Source organism: Bacillus rossius, chromosome 1, assembly GCF_032445375.1.
Source record: "Bacillus rossius redtenbacheri isolate Brsri chromosome 1, Brsri_v3, whole genome shotgun sequence".
NCBI lineage: Eukaryota > Metazoa > Arthropoda > Insecta > Phasmatodea > Bacillidae > Bacillus > Bacillus rossius.
In genome coordinates this window covers 321,620,265-321,641,154 of record NC_086330.1, presented here as the reverse complement: position 1 = coordinate 321,641,154, position 20,890 = coordinate 321,620,265, and the positions used below count along the sequence as shown (strand labels likewise).

Sequence of the window (20,890 nt, the reverse complement as noted above, 5' to 3'; positions counted from 1 at the left end):
ATTTTGCCCCCCCTCTGAAACATTGAAGTGGGGACAAACGGGGGCAAATAAAGTGCTGTGTAATCAATTTTTCGATAATAAAACTGCTTAAATAGCACCATTTTCCACCATGAAATACAAATTTTTCCCAGGGGAGGACCCCCGGACCACCCGGTTCAATAGGGTGGATCGATGATTCTTTATAAAAAGGTGTATTGCCCCCCCCCCCCCCCACCCTTTGGAAATTTAGTTGTTGCACCCCTGATGCTAAATAATATATAAAAAAATGAAAACATAAACCCACAGAAAATAAGCCTAAATCAGCCTATGTCAAACATAAATAGAACGATGAACCTAAACAGGTATTATGGACAACATAAAGACGACACAACTTACTTCCCCTGGAAGTAATTTAGTCATGAAAAAAATAATAATAGCGTAGAAAAAAACAGTAGGGTAACAATGAGACTGTTTCAACAATATAAATAAATGCAGGCAGACAACAAAACCTGGACAACGCAGCAAATATACGCAGATGAAGATGAAGAAAAATATATTATGGGCAACATAACGAAGACAACACCGACGAATACAGTAGGTTTCCTATCACAAAACAGTTGCGACGTTTCGGGAAACTGCATATGTTCCCGTCATCAGGCACAAACAGGATGATATCGGACACTGGAAAACCGGGGGTTTAAATTATGTTCGACCGTCTCCCCTTTTGTTGTATGCCTGTATTTACTGCAATTGTTGAAACTGTCTTGTTATTAGCCCACTGCGTTCATTTGTGCTGTTATTATTTTTTTCATGACTATATTCCTTCTACGAAATTCTTGTGCTGTCTTATATCTAAGTTTGAATGTGTCCGTCTATGTTGTCGTCGTTGTGTTGTTCATAATACCTGTTTAGGTTCATTGTTTGATTTATCTGTTTCACATCAGCTGTTTAGGCTTTTTTGTATGGGTTTATGTTTTCAATTTTTTATTTCATATTTTGCCTTTATGAAATTTTCCCATGGAAAAAATGCAATGGCGTATGGCGAAGGAATTGTATTAAAGCAAATTACACACAATCTTATAAATTCAATAAAGTGACGTGTACCTAACTTTAATATATTCCGAAACCTAATAAGATAGAGAATGTCCCGCTGAAAGCTCACTGCAGGACAGCCTTCATCTAAGAGCACGCAGTCAAATTAGTGTATTGCTCTTAGAGGCGTTGAGGGTTATGTTGAGCGAGCCAGTGTCGCCCTTAGCGCACTTGTGCTCAAAAAGCTCCGGATTGAGTGTCTCGCTCAGAGTTTATGATACGATTTTTTGGAACATTAATTTTTTACCCGGGGCCTTCAAATAAATTTCAGGCTACTTACAAACCTTTATGTGTTAAACTTGCCTGCCATATCCAAAATAAATGTAGAAGTACATTAAAATAATCGTAAAAAAGTCATAAATAAACATTTTTAGTTGTGGTTTTTGGTTTCATGTCTTTGTTCATAGACAGACAGAAACTTTCAATAACAAATTTTAAATGAATTAATATTTTACCATAACTCTCTCTCTTTATCTACCTAAAGTAACATTTTTTGGCTTGAAATGGCATCAATATAAGGTAATTATCTTTTTAAGTGGTTACGATTTTTATACAGACGATAGTAAGCGCCAACGCCACTCCAACGCATGCGCTAGCGGTCGAATGGGAAGACGAAAAAAAGGGGGTGGAGGGGTAGGTAACGGCTGGAAGGGAAGACGGCAGGGGAGACGGCAGGGGAGAGGTAGAAATGACGCAGGAGTATTGCTACGGAATTCTCGTAACGCTGCTTGTGTTTGTCTACTCCTCATTTTTCGTAACAGCTAACGTATAATGGTACCATATTTCTTTATTTTTAATTAAAGTATCTATTATTTATTTATTCATTCATTTGGACAAGAGTTTTTCATTTGTGAAATTAACTCAATACGTATAATTCATTTTTATGAGAATAGTGTTATTGAAAATGTAAATAATTTATCTCTTTCTATACCATTTAAGCACACACTTTTTTATATTGTAGGAATTATAAAAAGGTTCTTTGACATAATAAAATATTAGTTTAGCCTATCGTTGAATTAACATACAATCATCACGTGTAATTAATTACAAAAACATATCTACACATAATGACATTTCTTTCATTTTAGTGTCATTAAACATTTCTGTATATTCCTTCCACTGATATTTCTCATGTCAAACAATTAATTTTTTTTTAAAGTGAACTAAGGTAACATATTCTTGAAAATATTATGAATTTTCAAACATATTTTTTTTAAACATCAGCTGAGTTCAAGAAAATATTTTACTGCGTGAAAATAATTCGTTGGTTTTTCTTGCAGTCAGTTGAAGACTTCGCGATCCATCCGAAGACTTGTCGAGTCCATGAGTCCACGAGTCCACGAGTCCACGAGCTTATAACCAGAGGAAAACTCAACTCATGCAAATACCTGCAACGACAAGGAGACTTCCTAACTCTCTGCCTCTGAGCTCAGAGTGCGGGGTGCCTGCGTCCAGACCGCCAGAGAGAGAAGGTAATTAATTACTTGTGACTCACTAATAGGGATGGGCCAAACTAATACTCATATCCTCAAATACCATCAGATATAAGCAATTGAAGGATTCGATATCGAGGAAAAAGATTTAATAAAAATATATTAAAGGAAATAAAGAAAATTAAAAAATTCAAATTGATAATTTATGTAGTTTTCTAAGTCAGTTTTTTTTCACTTCCTATGTACCTGTCGGTTTCCACTGTATTTTATATAATAATTACATACATAAAATTACAATATGTATTGATTATGGTAACTTAGTTTATGAAACAACCTTTTAAATGGTGGAATGTTTCAACCCCATAGTTAATAGTTTTAATTAATTTTACATTATTTAATTTTTAACTCTTGAACACAGATTCTGATTAAGGGTTACATTTAAGTTACTCTCTGGAATTCGATTTCAAGATTCGGATTCGAGAAAATTGTGATTCGACCCATTACTACTCACTAACATTTCCTCCTCATCATGCGGACGTTCTTAGGGTAAATAGTGACTTGTATGGCACATGCGTTGTGTTGAATTGAGAATTTATTGCGCTTTAATTTACCCAGCTCGATTTTTACAGACAGCAATATCGTAAGCTTGCTTGCATATCTAAACACCTGAATTATCATCTCCTTTCTGCACATTACATGAATTCTCGCATAATTTAAAACTCAAGGAAATTACTTGAATAATTTAACATACTGTAAGCGGGTATGAATGTTACAAGTTATTTTAAGTGAAGCACATTAAACACTTCCACATATTTTTAAACACTTTCTAGATTCGTTAAAATTTTTTTCCGGATATTGTAATGCACGTTAAATACTCAACAGCCTATGGTTGGTAACCAAACTGTTGTTAAATATTACTGAATTTTTTACATTCAATTTAAAGAAAAAAGAAAAAAAAATTGTCGTACTGTAAATATATACGTCATACGTCAAGAAACAAATTATTTACATGGTTGGTTTTTGATATATTAATTACGCGTTAGTATTTACAATGTGTTTTAGAATTTACAATATGTGTTTTAGAATAATGTAGGCTCTCATATAATAATATTAGTCATGCAACACTCTGAACTATGATAATGTGCCAAACTTCACCGCCCGTATTTCAGAACCTTGCGCCTCTTCCACCGTGGTTGTTGCTCAGGTGTGGGCGGCTAAGTTCCGCCAACTTCCCGGCATGTCTTGCGAGCCGAACAGCTCCTTGGGAGCAGATTATCGCCGGCGAACACCTCCGCTGCTTGCGGCGCGGCAAGTTGCGGGAAGCGCAACGAAGCGAACTAACACACCCTCTGTTCGGGTCCCCGCCTCCGTTCCGCAAACAACTACACCTTCCGAGTGCTCAGCCCGTTCATGACGAGAGCAGACCTGCTCCAGCCTGAACTCCAACCGCTCGTGCGTGTACGAGTCGGTGTCCTCTGTTCACTGGCTTCCGCTTCAGCTCGGATTGCGTGTGACTGGGTGACGCAGATCTTGTACTGCTGTGGTCGGTTTATTGTCTCCTTCTGCACGAGTGGAACAACCATGATGCCACGGGAACATCAATGTGTAATGGTATGCGTTCTATCGTGGCTTGAAAAAACGTCACACACATACAATGTAATTATTTTTTTTTGTAAATGCAACAGAAATATTCATGAAAAATTACATATATTTGTAATTTTGAACATTTGCATTATAACAACTGTGTCATTACAAAACAGTGTTCACAGTAATACTCGGTTCAGATTCGTACCCGGGCATTTATGCTTTGTGTTTGTTGTTCCAGTACCGCCAATAGTTAAAGTTATTTGTAAACCGTTCCCTGAATAGCTTTCTAGTATTATATGCACATGTTAATAAGCATAATAAAACAAAACAAAGTCCAACTATTAAATTTAAATTATCCTTCCATGGTTTAAAAAATTATGTTTGGATGAAAAATAAACTAAAATATAAAATTATGCGCCAATTTTTTGTAAGAAATACTATTATTTTGAAAAAACTTATTTCATACACGCAAAAATAACCATAGCTATATGTTGAACAAATAAACAATATCATTTTTGTAGTACATATTAACAACTATTTCCAAAGGAAACCGGTTGTCTGTCGGAGCAGATATTTTTCGGGAAAAAATCTGAACGCTCATTGGACTCCATTAAAGCATGTCCACGTCAATGGTTTCTTTCTCTTCCAATCAAGAAACACAGACGATGTTAAAGTGTTTACACATAGCTGGTCCTGAAATCATTTTGCAAACATTTCATGGCCCCAAATCAACTCTCGAAAATTCCAAAGGCAATACACAAACACTTCAACATTCTTTACACCGATAGATATTGAAGTTTTTATTTTCTCAAACTGGCAACAGCCTGAATTAAAGTGATTCGTCATGTCGCTTCTAAGCTCGTGATTTGAGTGATCAGCCCCAACTACAGGTGAATAAAAAAACATTAAAACAAAACATTGCGAAAGACAATGAAATAACAAATGACCTCCCGGTGAACATTGGATTAATTAGGCTTTGTTTTAAGTAAACGATTTGTTTTGTAAGTCAGTAAATTATATAAACTAAGCAAAAAAACCCTTTCCAACTGCCTATTGCCTTACTAAAGTACGAAAGATTAAAGCAATTAACAACCAAGTCAATCAAATAAAGAAATCAAAGTTTGAAATCGCATGCAAATTTTACTTTTTTCTGGTGCCAGATTTTGAAATACACAATTAAGGACAAGTTCCAGACATCCATGTCTTTAAGCCTCCGTGACGCCATTTAAGACAAAAAAAATTAAAACATACGAAAAGATATACGGCAATTGTAGTACACGATTAACAAACACATCTGTTTAAAACTGAAAAGTCCTTACAAGTATGCAGGTGAAATTAAACAGGAAAAGCCACCATGGATGTCCAAATTTTGATTAAAAAAAGCACTTTACTAAAGGGAACAATACCGTTGTTTTATAAGACCGGGACTGTTGGTATTCTTTGGTGCGTTACATGTGAATTAGCGAACACTCAAAATATTTTTTTTTTTTTTACTGGCTTAGGGTCGTCCAAGGCGTATCATAACCATCGTAGTCAAAACATAAACGCAAGGAGGATGCATACGTGTTTCAGGTCAACATTGCTACCCATTGGATTCGAGAACTACTTGTGCTGTGCTTCTATAATGTATTGTACGTATTTAGACTTTTTAAAACTTGTTTATCAAGGGCTTGTTGTCCGACTTGCCCATCGGAACTTATCATATTTAAAAAAAGGTAAAAAAATTTTAAATACAGATAAGACCTGTAAGTGTTTGGATACAACTTGTTAAAATATATTCGAGAAAATTTTCAGCCTTTGGCTTGAGATTGAAAACATTTTTGAGAATTAATTTCGCGATAGGATATATATCAAACTATTTTATCTTAGTGAAGGTTCTGAAGGAAAGTGAGCCAGCGAAATCCATCAATCGAAGAAGTAACTTCTCGCGGCATTCTAGTTGAGATGCCTCATAATATAGGAGCCAATGGACACAAGGAACTATCTTGAGTGTACAGAACTAGGGCTAAATGGATCGTTGTTATCGAAATAGTTAAACACGATGAGATATAGCAAAGATGAGAAATGGAGCATCCAATTTAGAATGAAAGTGTAGAAGTGGAAATACACAGCGAAAGTACAACATCCCACGGCCTAAATTAACCATACAGCGTGAAATCCAAAAACTACTCCATTGCAAATCTAACAATGATCATGTGACCCGACCATTCAACAGTCTCTGCAGAGAACCGGGCTGTATATCCTGGAGATAATGATGGTTGATTGCAGATGGTTGTGTTTGTGGGTGATGTAATCGTCATCCCACTGTCCTACTCTTGGCGTGTGGGCTGGCTTCAAGAAGAAGAAGAACCAGAATCAGTAGGAGATCATGCTGGCTGATTGCAGATGACGGTGTTTGTGGGAAGCGTGATCGCCATCCTACTGTTCTACGGCGCAGTGCTGGTGGTCGGCGTGTGGGCCGGCACCAAGCAGAAGAACCATGGTCAAGAGGAGGTCATGCTGGCTGATTGCAGATGGCGGTGTTTGTGGGAGGCGTGATCGCCATCCTGCTGTTCTACGGCGCCGTGCTGGTGGTCGGCGTGTGGGCCGGCCCAAGCAGAAGAACCATGGTCAAGAGGAGGTCATGCTGGCTGATTGCAGATGGCGGTGTTTGTGGGAGGCGTGATCGCCATCCTGCTGTTCTACGGCGCCGTGCTGGCGGTCGGCGTGTGGGCCGGCACCAAGCAGAAGAACCATGGTCAAGAGGAGGTCATGCTGGCTGATTGCAGATGGCGGTGTTTGTGGGAGGTGTGATCGCCATCCTGCTGTTCTACGGCGCCGTGCTGGTGGTCGGCGTGTGGGCCGGCCCAAGCAGAAAACCATGGTCAAGAGGAGGTCATGCTGGCTGATTGCAGATGGCGGTGTTTGTGGGAGGCGTGATCGCCATCCTGCTGTTCTACGGCGCCGTGCTGGCGGTCGGCGTGTGGGCCGGCACCAAGCAGAAGAACCATGGTCAAGAGGAGGTCATGCTGGCTGATTGCAGATGGCGGTGTTTGTGGGAGGCGTGATCGCCATCCTGCTGTTCTACGGCGCCGTGCTGGCGGTCAGCGTGTGGGCCGGCACCAAGCAGAAGAACCATGGTCAAGAGGAGGTCATGCTGGCTGATTGCAGATGGCGGTGTTTGTGGGAGGCGTGATCGCCATCCTGTTGTTCTACGGCGCCGTGCTGGCGTTCGGCGTGTGGGCCGGCACCAAGCAGAAGAACCATGGTCAAGAGGAGGTCATGCTGGCTGATTGCAGATGGCGGTGTTTGTGGGAGGCGTGATCGCGATCCTGCTGTTCTACGGCGCCGTGCTGGCGGTCGGCGTGTGGGCCGGCACCAAGCAGAAGAACCATGGTCAAGAGGAGGTCATGCTGGCTGATTGCAGATGGCGGTGTTTGTGGGAGGCGTGATCGCCATCCTGCTGTTCTACGGCGCCGTGCTGGTGGTCGGCGTGTGGGCCGGCCCAAGCAGAAGAACCATGGTCAAGAGGAGGTCATGCCGGCTGATTGCAGATGGCGGTGTTTGTGGGAGGCGTGATCGCCATCCTGTTGTTCTACGGCGCCGTGCTGGCGGTCGGCGTGTGGGCCGGCACCAAGCAGAAGAACCATGGTCAAGAGGAGGTCATGCTGGCTGATTGAAGATGGCGGTGTTTGTGGGAGGTGTGATCGCTATCCTGCTGTTCTACGGCGCCGTGCTGGTGGTCGGCGTGTGGGCCGGCCCAAGCAGAAGAACCATGGTCAAGAGGAGGTCATGCTGGCTGATTGCAGATGGCGGTGTTTGTGGGAGGCGTGATCGCGATCCTGCTGTTCTACGGCGCCGTGCTGGCGGTCTGCGTGTGGGCCGGCACCAAGCAGAAGAACCATGGTTAAGAGGAGGTCATGCTGGCTGATTGCAGATGGCGGTGTTTGTGGGAGGCGTGATCGCGATCTTGCTGTTCTACGGCGCCATGCTGGCGGTCGGCGTGTGGGCCGGCACCAAGCAGAAGAACCATGGTCAAGAGGAGGTCATGCTGGCTGATTGCAGATGGCGGTGTTTGTGGGAGGCGTGATCGCCATCCTGCTGTTCTACGGCGCCGTGCTGGCGGTCGGCGTGTGGGCCGGCCCAAGCAGAAGAACCATGGTCAAGAGGAGGTCATGCTGGCTGATTGCAGATGGCGGTGTTTGTGGGAGGCGTGATCGCCATCCTGCTGTTCTACGGCGCCGTGCTGGCGGTCGGCGTGTGGGCCGGCACCAAGCAGAAGAACCATGGTCAAGAGGAGGTCATGCTGGCTGATTGCAGATGGCGGTGTTTGTGGGAGGCGTGATCGCGATCTTGCTGTTCTACGGCGCCATGCTGGCGGTCGGCGTGTGGGCCGGCACCAAGCAGAAGAACCATGGTCAAGAGGAGGTCATGCTGGCTGATTGCAGATGGCGGTGTTTGTGGGAGGCGTGATCGCCATCCTGCTGTTCTACGGCGCCGTGCTGGCGGTCGGCGTGTGGGCCGGCCCAAGCAGAAGAACCATGGTCAAGAGGAGGTCATGCTGGCTGATTGCAGATGGCGGTGTTTGTGGGAGGCGTGATCGCGATCTTGCTGTTCTACGGCGCCATGCTGGCGGTCGGCGTGTGGGCCGGCACCAAGCAGAAGAACCATGGTCAAGAGGAGGTCATGCTGGCTGATTGCAGATGGCGGTGTTTGTGGGAGGCGTGATCGCCATCCTGCTGTTCTACGGCGCCGTGCTGGCGGTCGGCGTGTGGGCCGGCACCAAGCAGAAGAACCATGGTCAAGAGGAGGTCATGCTGGCGGGCCGCAGTCTGGGCATGTTCGTCGGCGTTCTGACTCTCATCGGTAAATATTTAATAATTAGTAAACAATACGTCTTTTGTCACTAGTGGGCCGTGGGTTTCCTACCTTACACTGAGAGGAATCTTTGTTCGACTCAATATAATGTATGTTTGATAATGGCATATTATATGAATGTGTTATTCTAAATTGTACCTGAGGGCTATTGGGGAGGTTGTGGAAAAACGTGAAAAAATGTTTAGAAAAAAAACTGGGTTTTGTTGGCCGATAAATATTTGATAATTTAACTCAAAAATATAATTCTTTTTGTTCCAAAAGTTTTCTTGGAAATCAGTTTATCACATTTTTCTGACATCTTTCTAAAAGCGGCTGAATTGCCTATTTACAATAATCCATTAACACATACAAATATATATATATATATACAGTTTTGTTAAAAGAATTGAATAAATATTTCAATATTTTATTCAATAATTCAATGGTAATTAATTTCAATAAATAATTTTAACTAATATTGGTATTGCTTCAGCCTAGACGATGATTTAGATACGCTTTATTTGTAAAATATCGAGGAAGCGAAATGTCAGGAACCTTATGGAATGTCGTGGTAAGAAGCTAGTTAGTGAGGTTCACTGTAATCATATGCAAAAAAAAAAGATCATCTCTCCAAATTGATATCAGAAATTTTGAATTTATGGAGTTTAATTTTTTTAAATGGAACATAACTATATAGGACGCCAGTACTAAAGCTGTCCAATTTGTGTCACCTCGCAAAAATAATATTAACATTTTTTACATTTAATTATTTCTTAGCTAGTTGCTAAACAACTTTTGCCAATCTGTGAGTAAATTTTTGTACAGTTTAAAACACCTTACTGATAATTTACAAAATTGGCGCTGTAAATCCATGTCTATAATGGTTCTTATACAAAGATATAATATTTTTTTACTTTACTTTTGGCTTTTCTGTGTATTTTAGATTAAAGTGATCTTGGTAAAGAATATGTCGTTTAGTCCCATTTTAAAGTTACATACTTAATAAAACATTCAAAAACTGTAAACGTAGACTTTTAATGCTTTATAATTCATGAAGAACATTAAAAAACCACAGCTATGCTCCATCATACAAGATCCAACAATGGTAAAGCCTTTACAGGAAAAATGGAAAGTTATAACTTTTTTTACACGTATGGAACATTTTACAATTTAAACACGATTGTCAGTTTTGGGTAAAAGCAGCACGCAATGTATTATAATGCCAACTTTAATGCTTATCCTTTCTGCTCGCTATAAGTCTGCGCCAGATGAACAGACATATGGACAGACATTAAAGTAGCAACAACCTAAAATAGTCATAACCAATTGCAGCACTGTCCTTAATATAAAATTTTGTTTTAAGTAACTGCTTGTTTTTTTTTACAATACTGATTAAAGAAATCTCCCGGTTTAGATATATTCCAAAATAATGTCTCATTCTTCAACGATTTAAGTTAAACTCTGCTTCGTGGACAGTTTCACAAAATTACGATCACTGTGAAATTTGGCTGCCTTTGGAGTTACGAGAACTGTAAATCTTAGCATTACTTTGCGATTTATTTAAATCACGGAACTCACTTATTGTATTATGACCGAAAATTTTTGTTGTTTGAAATCTGTGCTCTTTTTTTACAAACTGTATAGAAAAAAAAAACAAAAAACAAAATCAATCAGAGGGTGTCTAATTGTGACGTGTGTTCTTGCAGCTACCTGGGTCGGTGGAGGCTTTATAAATGGCACCGCTGAGGCCATGTTTACCAACGGCTTGTCGTGGTGTCAGATGCCCTTCGGATACAGCTTGAGTCTTTTATTCGGTGAGATTGCACTTTCATAACCGCACTTGTTTTGGCTCTCGTGAATGTCCTTTACCATGTAATACAGCTGTACCAAGCGTACTGTGAATTAGCAGAATATACTGACATGGTCATCTAAGTTTACGCCTACGCTAATTGATGTTATGGTGGGTAGTCTGATACATTCTCCATTCGGTCCAATCCTTCCACACTTCCCTTTTTGTAAATGGAACTGAAATTATGATGTAAAATTACATATATTTATAAATGTGTAATGTATCACTACAAAAAATGTTTTGCATTACTATTGGGCATTTATGCTTTCTGTTGTCCCAGTTCCTACATTAGTTAAAGTTATTTGTAAACTGTTCCCTGAATAGCTTTCCAGTATTAACTGCACACATTTATAAGCACAATAAAACAAAATAAAGTCCAATTCATATACATCAATTAAATTTTCCGTGGTTTAAAAAAAGTATATGCTTTTATAAAACATTATCAAAACTTTAAATTATACGCCAATTTGCGTAAGCTTGACAAGAAAAGTGTAGTATTGTTTCCAAAAAACATCTTTCATTTATGCAAAAATAACCTGAAGCAATATGTTGTATAAATATACAGTAATTTTCTTGTTGAATTACAATCTATTTATTGGGAACTGGCTTACAGAGGAATCTTTTGTTAATGTACAAAAAATGTTTTCTGGGCGTATTGTGAAGCAATGAGGCGCAGTGGTAAGACATTCCGCAAAGTTAAAGTATATGCATGGCATGTTTCCGTCTTTAAGGTGGCCATCTGGCTAGGCGGACTGGCTCTAAAAGCGCGGGGGCGCTAAGGGCGACACTCGCTCGTGTAACACACGCCTCTTCGCCTCTACGCGCCAGACACCGTACTGGCGTGCAGCCTTCGCGTCGTTAACGCGACTCTATGGGACTTAAAGCAGCGACCCTACAATTTTACTCTGGAATACTTAAGATTAGAACTTTTCACATTTCCCTATACCATTTATAATACTGTGTGTGTATGTAATTTTTCATACCTAAAATGTCCATGAAAACACCCGCTTTAGCTTTTTCCACTGTCCAAAAGGTACATGTTATAGAAGAAACGATGGAACGAGACTTGTATAGACAAGTGAAATGGCTCTTGAATCCTATTCGTAATAGACAATTTTAATACATCTTGAGCGGTTTGCAAATGACGCTTCAACGCCGTTTGTGCTCTGTACGCCGAATGGCGACTCAGCCAGGCGGCTGTCGGGTGAACGTTAAGCAATTAAAAAAATTATATAATTCTTCTGCTAATCTTTTGTTATTGATTTTGTTTTCATACCCTCCGACACTTTTTTGCTTCATAAACGCTATTTGTCAGTCAACTGTAGCTTATTTAGAAAAATGGCCAAACAAGTTAAATTTGCAGCGCATATTTCAACAAAATAATATTTGAACGATATGTGATTTAATGTTGACTTTTTAGGAAATACATTTTCACTTATAAACTCTGACTGTTCCAAGATTTTAATTTTTACTGAAAAGGGTTTTGTTTAAAACGTGACAATAATGTGGCATCATTGACCGATGGCTGATAGTGCTGAAGGTTTTTGTATTATTTATCTGCGACTACAGAGAATTTTCATAGCATTCTACTGGGAATTTTAGGCGCATACTTACTAGGCCCTATGTAAGCCATGTAATCCTGCCAGCATGAGTATAGGACATTAAAAAGGCAATTATATATTTGGGTTAAAGTGGGGTCTTACATGCCATGTAGATTTTTTTTTCTTTTCATTTTTTACATTTTTGTGCATTAAGGATAAAGAGAACCAAATTGAATAAATAACTGAAAATTTTTGCGTCAAAATTAAATGCTGGTGGTTTCAATTCTTCCAGAAAAAAATTATTTAATTGTATTCAGCCTTTTAAAATCATAAAAAATTCTGAGGATTTCAAAAGGCTAGGTAAAATTAAAAATTTTTTTTTGTTAAATAAAAATTGACTTTTAAACTAAGAAGTTCCAGTTTTATGTTAAAATTTCATTATTCTTATCAATTGGGCACGAAAGCGTTGAAAATGTAATTTGCCAGTTAATTATGCAAAAAAAAAATTATGAGATGTAATTATATATATATATATATATATAAATTTTTTGAAAGTTCAGCCAATCAAAAAAGCGGGCAAGTTTAGCCGCGTTGAACGTGAATGTAAAAGAATGACCTGGGATGGGACGCGCACCCTCGGGAGAGAGTGGACGGTGTCATTGTTGTGGCGCAGGCGTGCTGCTGTTCGTGAAGAAGATGCGCGCGGCCAACTACATCACCATGCTGGACCCCTTCCAGAACATGTACGGCGCGAGGACGGGCAGCCTGCTCTTCTTCCCGGCGCTCATGGCGGACGTGTTCTGGGTCGGCGCCATCCTCAACGCCCTGGGTCGGTCGCTTCGAACAAACCTCCTCGTCATTTCACACAGACAACTCCGTATTTTGTTTCCGAGTTATGTTTTATTCGGTTTAAACAGAGCAACACACGCGTGGAAAAATTATATTATTTATTTCATTATTTATACACGTACAAAATTAAACACTAAGTCGGTTTACAATTTTCTCGTGTTTAAAAAAAAGTACAAAAATGTATACCTATATGAGTGAGTCTTTGAGTACTTGCCAGTGATGTTTAAATACACAACATCGGTAACGAGGAAATTCATGTTTCTCATGTTGATCTTAAACTTATAAATATATGAAACTCTGACACGGAATTTTAAAATAGATTTTTTTTTAAATAATGCCGATTGTGATAAATATACTTATAAATGAAATAATCGCTTTTCAAGTACCAAAATTTCTAGACGCGAATCACATACTTAATTTCTGCGCCCGCCGCTAGAATTCGCTGCCTGAATCGTAAACGTTGCTTGCCACCATCACCCGCAAATGGCAGCACGAAAAAAAAACGGAAAATTAAAGTATTAGATATGGCTCCTAAACATCGGCTTTTCGACAAGGAATTTTATTTATATACTGCCCATCGTGTTAAAATTCACTAAACAGTTAATACTTTGAATGTTTCCGCACACGTTAGAAGTTATACTTCTATGCAATTACTAAATTATTAACCTGAAACATTTTAAAATTCATACTATAACAATAAGTGTACGTTTGTATATACTTACTACAATCAAAACTTACTGAGCCGATTAAACATTTCTATTATTATATTGTAAAATTATTTAAAAATTAAAAACAAATTTTCAGTAACGAGATTCAAACCACGTCCTTTGAGATAAACAAGCGTGCGCTCTACATCTGTGCTACCGAACCCGTTGATACATTGTGAGGATAATATGTATTATTATTGTAATGTAATGTAATGCCAGTTATCTTAGGTATGTTAAAACTTGAGATTACTTTTTACTATGACTAATTTAGTGTACCAAATATATTCCGGCATAGTTTCACTATCATAAAGTTTCATTTGGCACTCCAATACGTGTGGTATGTTCCCCAATGATTACGAAAGTCACTATATACGGGTTTATGTTGCTGAAGGTGAGCCCGCCATCCTTGTGTCACATTTCCTTTCATCGACTTCCGTTCCATTTTCACGAAATTACTCCTACCAAATGCCGTATACCGAGAGCTAATATGATCTAAGATCAATAACACATCATTTTGACACTAAACATTCAAACCATGCTACAGATCACAATTAGAGAATCTTAATGAATATGCATGTTCTTTCAGTAGACTCAACCAGTTTTTGATATTTTTTTGTTTATATACCAAGATTATGCTTGTGGAATTGTGTTTAAAGTAAGTGAATTCAGTACTCGTAAATTTGTGAAGATCCCTGAATAATTTGTAACTAGCCTTCTTCGTAAATTTAAGGTGAAATTTTTTTAACGGTATGACCGATGGCTGGTGCGTGGCGAAAGTCGTAGATTCAAACTTCTTCTGATAAAAAAATAATTATAGAATATATTTTTTTGATGGCATGAAATAACTATGTAGATTCAACAAAACCATTTATTGGTTTTCTTGTCCATAGCGTTTTATGCCACAAGGTTATGCGCAGAGGCTTTAGGAAACTGGACTTCCAGCATAGCAGCGGAGGGAAGAAGTCTGTGACTAGACTCGACTCCACGAAGAGCCAAACTGCCTACTAAAAGCGTGCAAAATTCGCGTCGTACATATTTGTACAAGTCATTCTATTTTGTCCATTGGCTGCTGCCTTTCGGATGGATTTCCTATAATTGGGTAACATGAATTTTGTGATGTTGTTATTGGCCTCTTGTCTTTCGGATTGTGTCAAACCTGTATATGGTCCTACACGAACGCAGTTAAAGTGTACTGTAGTAACCAGGGGCTCAAATCCTTGAAGTGCCCGCAAACATTTTCTGGAAAAAAAGGGGGGGGGGGGCGGCCCGGGAGGTTTCCGCGTTGGATTAACTGACACGACATCTCTGGGTACGGTGCTTTTATGTTGTATACTGCTCATATTTTTGCCTACATGCATACAATGTGCAGACAACTTAAAAATATTCGGGAAGTTTTCCATAAGACATGGTTTTGACATCAAACCCGTTTCTCAGTCACGGTTTTGCAAGCACAGGCAGTCCCCCCCCTCCCCCCTCAGAGAGGGTATTGATAATACCCGGGGGTCCGGGCCCCCCTGCCCTCAACCCCGGGATCTTCGTTTATGTTTACAGCCTCTCTCCTAATAACGTGAATATTGCAGATCTTTGCTTATTGGACAACTTTTAAGAAATTCAATTTTAGTTAAGTTACTTACTGAGGGATGAGTTTATGGGTAACATAAGATTTAATAATGTGAAGCAGACTATGACATGTGTAAAATGATGGCGTCAATAATAGTCCAGGTTCAGATGACCGGGAGTGTACTGCTCTCCGACTTGTGAAACGGAATCGATAACTGAAGACGTTTGTCCGCCTTCAGGCTCTTCCCTGATGGTCATCCTGGGCCTCAACATAACCATCTCGGTGATCGTCAGCGCTGTGTTCGCCGGCGCCTACACCATGGCCGGAGGTCTCTACAGCGTGTCCTACACGGACGTGATCCAGCTCTTCCTGATCGTGATTGGACTCGTGAGTACACAAGAGAAACAAGAGACAATGATCGCTATTATTGACGATTCCTGTCCTAGTAAAGCTATCAAAAACTATGGTGTAAGATTGCGTCAAAATAAATCTCTCCAATCTGCCTGAAGTTGTTAATTTAATTTGGCATACTTCATTTAACTGCTACCCTGAAGAAGGTAACTGCAATATCGAATGAAAATTCGGAGAATAATTATTCAATCTTGACGCGAATACCACCCACAAGGATTGTCACAACAATATATATATTTTTAATACCAGCCATAAAATAGTTATTTTGATACCAACAATTTTTTTTACATTGTAGCTTTACAGTAAAATGACAAACATGCTTTGTCATTAAAATAGGGAAAGAACTTTCTTAATGATCAAAATTTTCAAATTTATGAAAAGTTTTATTTTCTTTTAGTATAAATCACCACATGTAGACGTCTGTGGGCGCAAATACCCCCACTCACGAAGCGTATGTGTGTGTAAATTATATATATATATATAATTCAGAATTCAACCTGTTCATAACATCGCTAATTTCTCCTCTCCAGCTAAAGAATCTGATGATTCTCATAGATTTCAATTTGTTTGAATAAATACTGGAATTTGTTGCTGTAAGTACATTTTTAAAAATTCTTTCCCAAATTAAGTAGTAAAAAGGAGGAGGGGCACAGGGACACAGTGACTGTGACACGCACGTACGCGCGCGCCGCCGAGGCCGACACGTGGCTCGCGGTCTGCCCCAGGTGCTGGCCGTGCCCTTCGCCTACCACGACCCCAGCGTGTCGCAGTCGGCCATGGCCGCGCACGACTGGCTGGGCCACGTGGAGCCGCGCGGCGCGGGCCTCTGGGTCGACAACTTCCTGCTGCTCGTGTTCGGCGGCATCCCGTGGCAGGTGAGACACTCCCCTTCCCCTCCTACCCCCTCAGTCCGCCCGGGTCGGTAGCGGCGCCACCGACCTCCAGGCAGTGGCGGATCCAGAGGTTCACCTCTAGGATTCCAGAGTAGCCAGAGAAAAAAATGTTTATGAAATTACTAAATTTGTATTTAATCTACCTACTCACACTACACATAACATCCAACCACCAGTATTTTTATGAATCTACAATAAATTCATTAATTATTATATTAAAATATTTTATTGGTTTCAGAAAACAATCATTTTTGTCGGCAATTTTAATGTAGCAGACAACTGGTTTTATTTCGGGGGGGGGGGGGGGGGTCACTTGCCCCTGGTGCCCCCTCCCCCCCGACCTTGGATCCGCCACTGCCACCAGGACACATTGCACGAACCTCTGCGTGACTCGCGAGACCCGTCAGCTGGCATGCTTGGCAGTCGACACTTGATCGTGTTGAAGATTTTTTTTTCTCCATCGGCTAAGAGTCCTTCGGATGAACTCTGGTCAAAATGACTGTAGGAGCATGAAGTGAAAAAATGTCGGAATAATAGCCTAATGCGAAATGAATCTGCCGAAAATTTTCGGTCTCTAGTTATCACAAAATAATCGTGTGCATCGCGACGAATATAATATACTTTATGTTAGTAGTGTTAGTAAATACATATTTTATGTGTAATCCCCCCTCGTTAGGTGACCATCGGTCTCTCAACACTATTATAAGCTTATAAATTATATAAAGTTGTGCTTTATTGCGGAAAATGTTAAGTAAAACAATATTTAAGATAATTTTTTAAATTTCCTATTTCCTTTTATGTTAACAGTAGGATTACCTGAGTCATGTAATATATCGACAATTTCGTGCCGTCACACGATAAATTCAAACAGTTCTCAATTCCCGCCAAAAAGCAACGGAAATAAATTACAAATATTCATTTCCCGCCTGTGCGTACGACATCTCTTCCATGCACACGAACGTATAACGCGCAGTTGTGAATCGGCAGGCGGTAAAGTATTCAGCTCACAACACATGTTATATGTTGCTGTTAGTGCCGCGATTGTTTTACGGATTCATTCCACTTCAGGTGCGACTCAACTTTTCTATGTATAACCAAGCCTTTTTAGTGTGCTTATTGGTGGATAAGAATGTCATCCTTTTGTGGGTTAGATTGGGTGACCACTTCTTCTCCTGGTTTATAGTTGGCTTAGGGTCGTCAAGTGTTAGGGGTTTCCATCCCCCAATGATTAAAAAATTATCTCCCCCCGTCTGTCTTTAACAACCATCGTTCCCCTTCCCAACAAAAAAGATACTTACTTATGATTTTAAAACTGATAGTGTCTAACCAGGTGACCTAGAGGTCCTAACCCAGGACCTTTTTGAAAAATTAGTTTATATATATATACCGTGTTTAAAGCACATATAACACTAAAATACTTAGCTAAATATTGCATTTTAGGGGCAATTAATATCAACTGATAAACGTTTCTAGATCTCGTGTTTTTTTCTTCTTGTTTCCACCCAAGTGATTGAAATTCCCTACCCCCTTCGTTCACCATTTTTTTTAATGGCGCATTTCGCGGAATACGTTCCCCCGCGTGGACGGCCCTGAGAAGGCGTGTAAAAGGCACTGTAGTCCAATCACTAACGTGAAGCAGACGTACGTGAGCTTCAAGACTTCTTTGCTACCCAATGAATCTACGAAATTGCCATGGCTCCACTCATGTTCTATGTGCACTGTAAATTATTCTGTAAATGAAACAGAAATATTAATGTAAAATTACAGTTATTAGTAAATTTGTACATTTACATGAAAACAACTGTATCACTACAAAAAAGTGTTGGTAGTTATATTGTGTTCGGATTCTTACCTGGAAATTTATGCTGTGTTGTTCCAGTACCTCCAATAGTTGAAGGTATTTATAAACCGTTCCCTGAATAGCTTTTCAGTAAAACTGCGCTCATAATAAGTATAACAGAACCAAATAAATTCAAATTTTTGAATATTCGAATAAAAAACTTATGCACAAATCTTCATAAGAAATACTGAGTATTCTCTCTTGAAACGTATTACACACACATATATATATATATATATATATATATATATATATATATGAAGCAATAACCATAGCCATGTGCTGTACAAAGTTAGAATATCTTTCTTGTATTTATTTCAAACTGTGTCTTGGCAACTGGTTTCCAAAGGAATCTTTTTAAAAGAATAATCTTTTTGACGTGATAACGTCTTATAAATCGATGAACTCCGGCTGCACGCACGAAAAAGCATGACTCATTGTCACTTTCCGCCTGAGCCGAGCGTGCAAAAACCGGCCAACCACCGTGCGAGAAAATCTTCTATAATATCAAACAGGTTGAGGCGGGCTTTTTAACTAATTGTTCGTAATTATATTGAAACAAATTATTTAATTTAAATTTGCTAAAAACTGTAAATAATATTTGAAAATTAAGAAAGTATTCAATTTTTCATCAATGTTTTCTTATGACGTTATCACGTAAAATTATCGTCCGTAAACCGACTTTACAGACAACACCCTTTTTTTCATTCTGTGTACGTGAGTGTCTCCTGTTGAAACGCGAGTGAAGGTGTAAGCGCGCGACGCTCGGAGACGCGGCGACTCCTGCTGCAGGCCTACGTGCAGCGCATCCTGTCCATCAGGAGCACGCACATCGCCCAGGTGATGTCCTTCGGGGCCGTGATCGGCTGCTTCTGCATGGCCATCCCGGCGGCCATCGCCGGCATCATCGGCAGAGGCGCAGGTGAGCTGGCGGCGGTCGCATCGCGCCGAGCGACGTGAGCGAGTCTCCTTCAGCACTTGCCAGAGACGGGGACGCACCACAACGCCGAGCGTACAATAACGCCGAAAACCATAACGCCGAATGCCAAATTGACAGCTAGAAAACTGCTGTGTACCACAACGACGAAAAACATTAACGCCGAAAAATGTCATTGCAGGACTGCCACAAAGGTTAGGTTAGGTAAGGTAAGGTTAGGTTAGGTTAGGTTAGGTTAGGCTAGGTTAGGCTAGCCTAGGTTAGGTTAGGTTGTGGTATTTCGGCATTAAGATACATTTAATAAACACACACACATTCATTCAGTTGTTTTTCATTTTGCTCGAGTGCCCCCCCCCCCCTCCCGCAGCAACATTTTTTTTTGGCGTTACTGTATTTCGGCGTTGTGGTACACAGCAGTTTTCTAGCTGTCGGAGTTGCGGTCAAATTTGGCATTCGGCGTTATGGTATTCGGCGTTATTGTACGTTCGGCGTTGTGGTATTTCGGCGTTGTGGTAACGACCTGTCAGAGACGTGCGAACATCCAAACGAACGAGTTATCACGTTGCAAATAAACCTATAGTACGAATACTCGGACACTAAAATTAATTATGGATTCTTCAAAATAATGCCGAACGTGATAAATGTATACGCAAATTGTATTTCCAACTAAATTTTCTGACGCGAATCAAACGTAGATTTCTGCACCCGCCGCTAGAATTTGCTGTCGGAGCAGCTACGTCAGTTAACGAATCAGTCTTGGTTCCATGAAGATTAAAAAAAAAAAAAGAAATGAGAGATACGTTATCCATTACCTAAGTAAGGCTAATGCATATTGTGTAATTTGGATAAAGGAGTATACTTTACCACACACACACACACACTTACACACACACACACACACACACACACACACACATATATATATATATATATATATATTACAACTTACGGTTCCGTGGCCAATGAATTAATATTTCTTGCACTAGAGATAACGTTTATACCCAAACCGCGAAGCTAATGGTCATTTACCAGCACCTTCAATTAATAAACGTTTTATTAAAATAAAAAAAGTTAAAAACTCGTAAAACTATGTATGCTATAGTGAATGTTTTATTATTTAAAACTTTCGGCGAGTAATTCAAATTCGGTCATTATTGTAAGTTTATAATTCCACGTATAAAACAAAATAAAAAACCCCGAGAAAACTGATGACAATTAATGACATTTAACACTGTGCGGAAACTGAGTGATGCTTATGAAATACACACGCCAGAATTCAAATATAAATATCGCGTTACAACTACAGCCTCATATGTATCTTACTGCCATGTTATTTATCGAATTAACTCATTTTTGTTTTACAAAATAGTTCATG

The 20,890-nt window shown here is 39.9% G+C and overlaps 1 protein-coding gene across 1 annotated transcript in view; it reads left to right on the top strand.

Annotated features, from left to right (window-relative positions):
- Positions 1-8,773: 8,773 nt before the first annotated feature.
- LOC134530258 (high-affinity choline transporter 1-like) overlaps positions 8,774-20,890 on the top strand; it is a 45,760-nt gene continuing 33,643 nt past the window's right edge. The window contains exons 1-6 of the mRNA XM_063364953.1: positions 8,774-8,936; positions 10,634-10,741; positions 12,991-13,146; positions 15,673-15,821; positions 16,571-16,720; positions 19,371-19,500. Coding sequence (XP_063221023.1) covers positions 8,774-8,936; positions 10,634-10,741; positions 12,991-13,146; positions 15,673-15,821; positions 16,571-16,720; positions 19,371-19,500 — 856 coding nt within the window. The remainder of the gene's footprint in view (positions 8,937-10,633; positions 10,742-12,990; positions 13,147-15,672; positions 15,822-16,570; positions 16,721-19,370; positions 19,501-20,890) is intronic.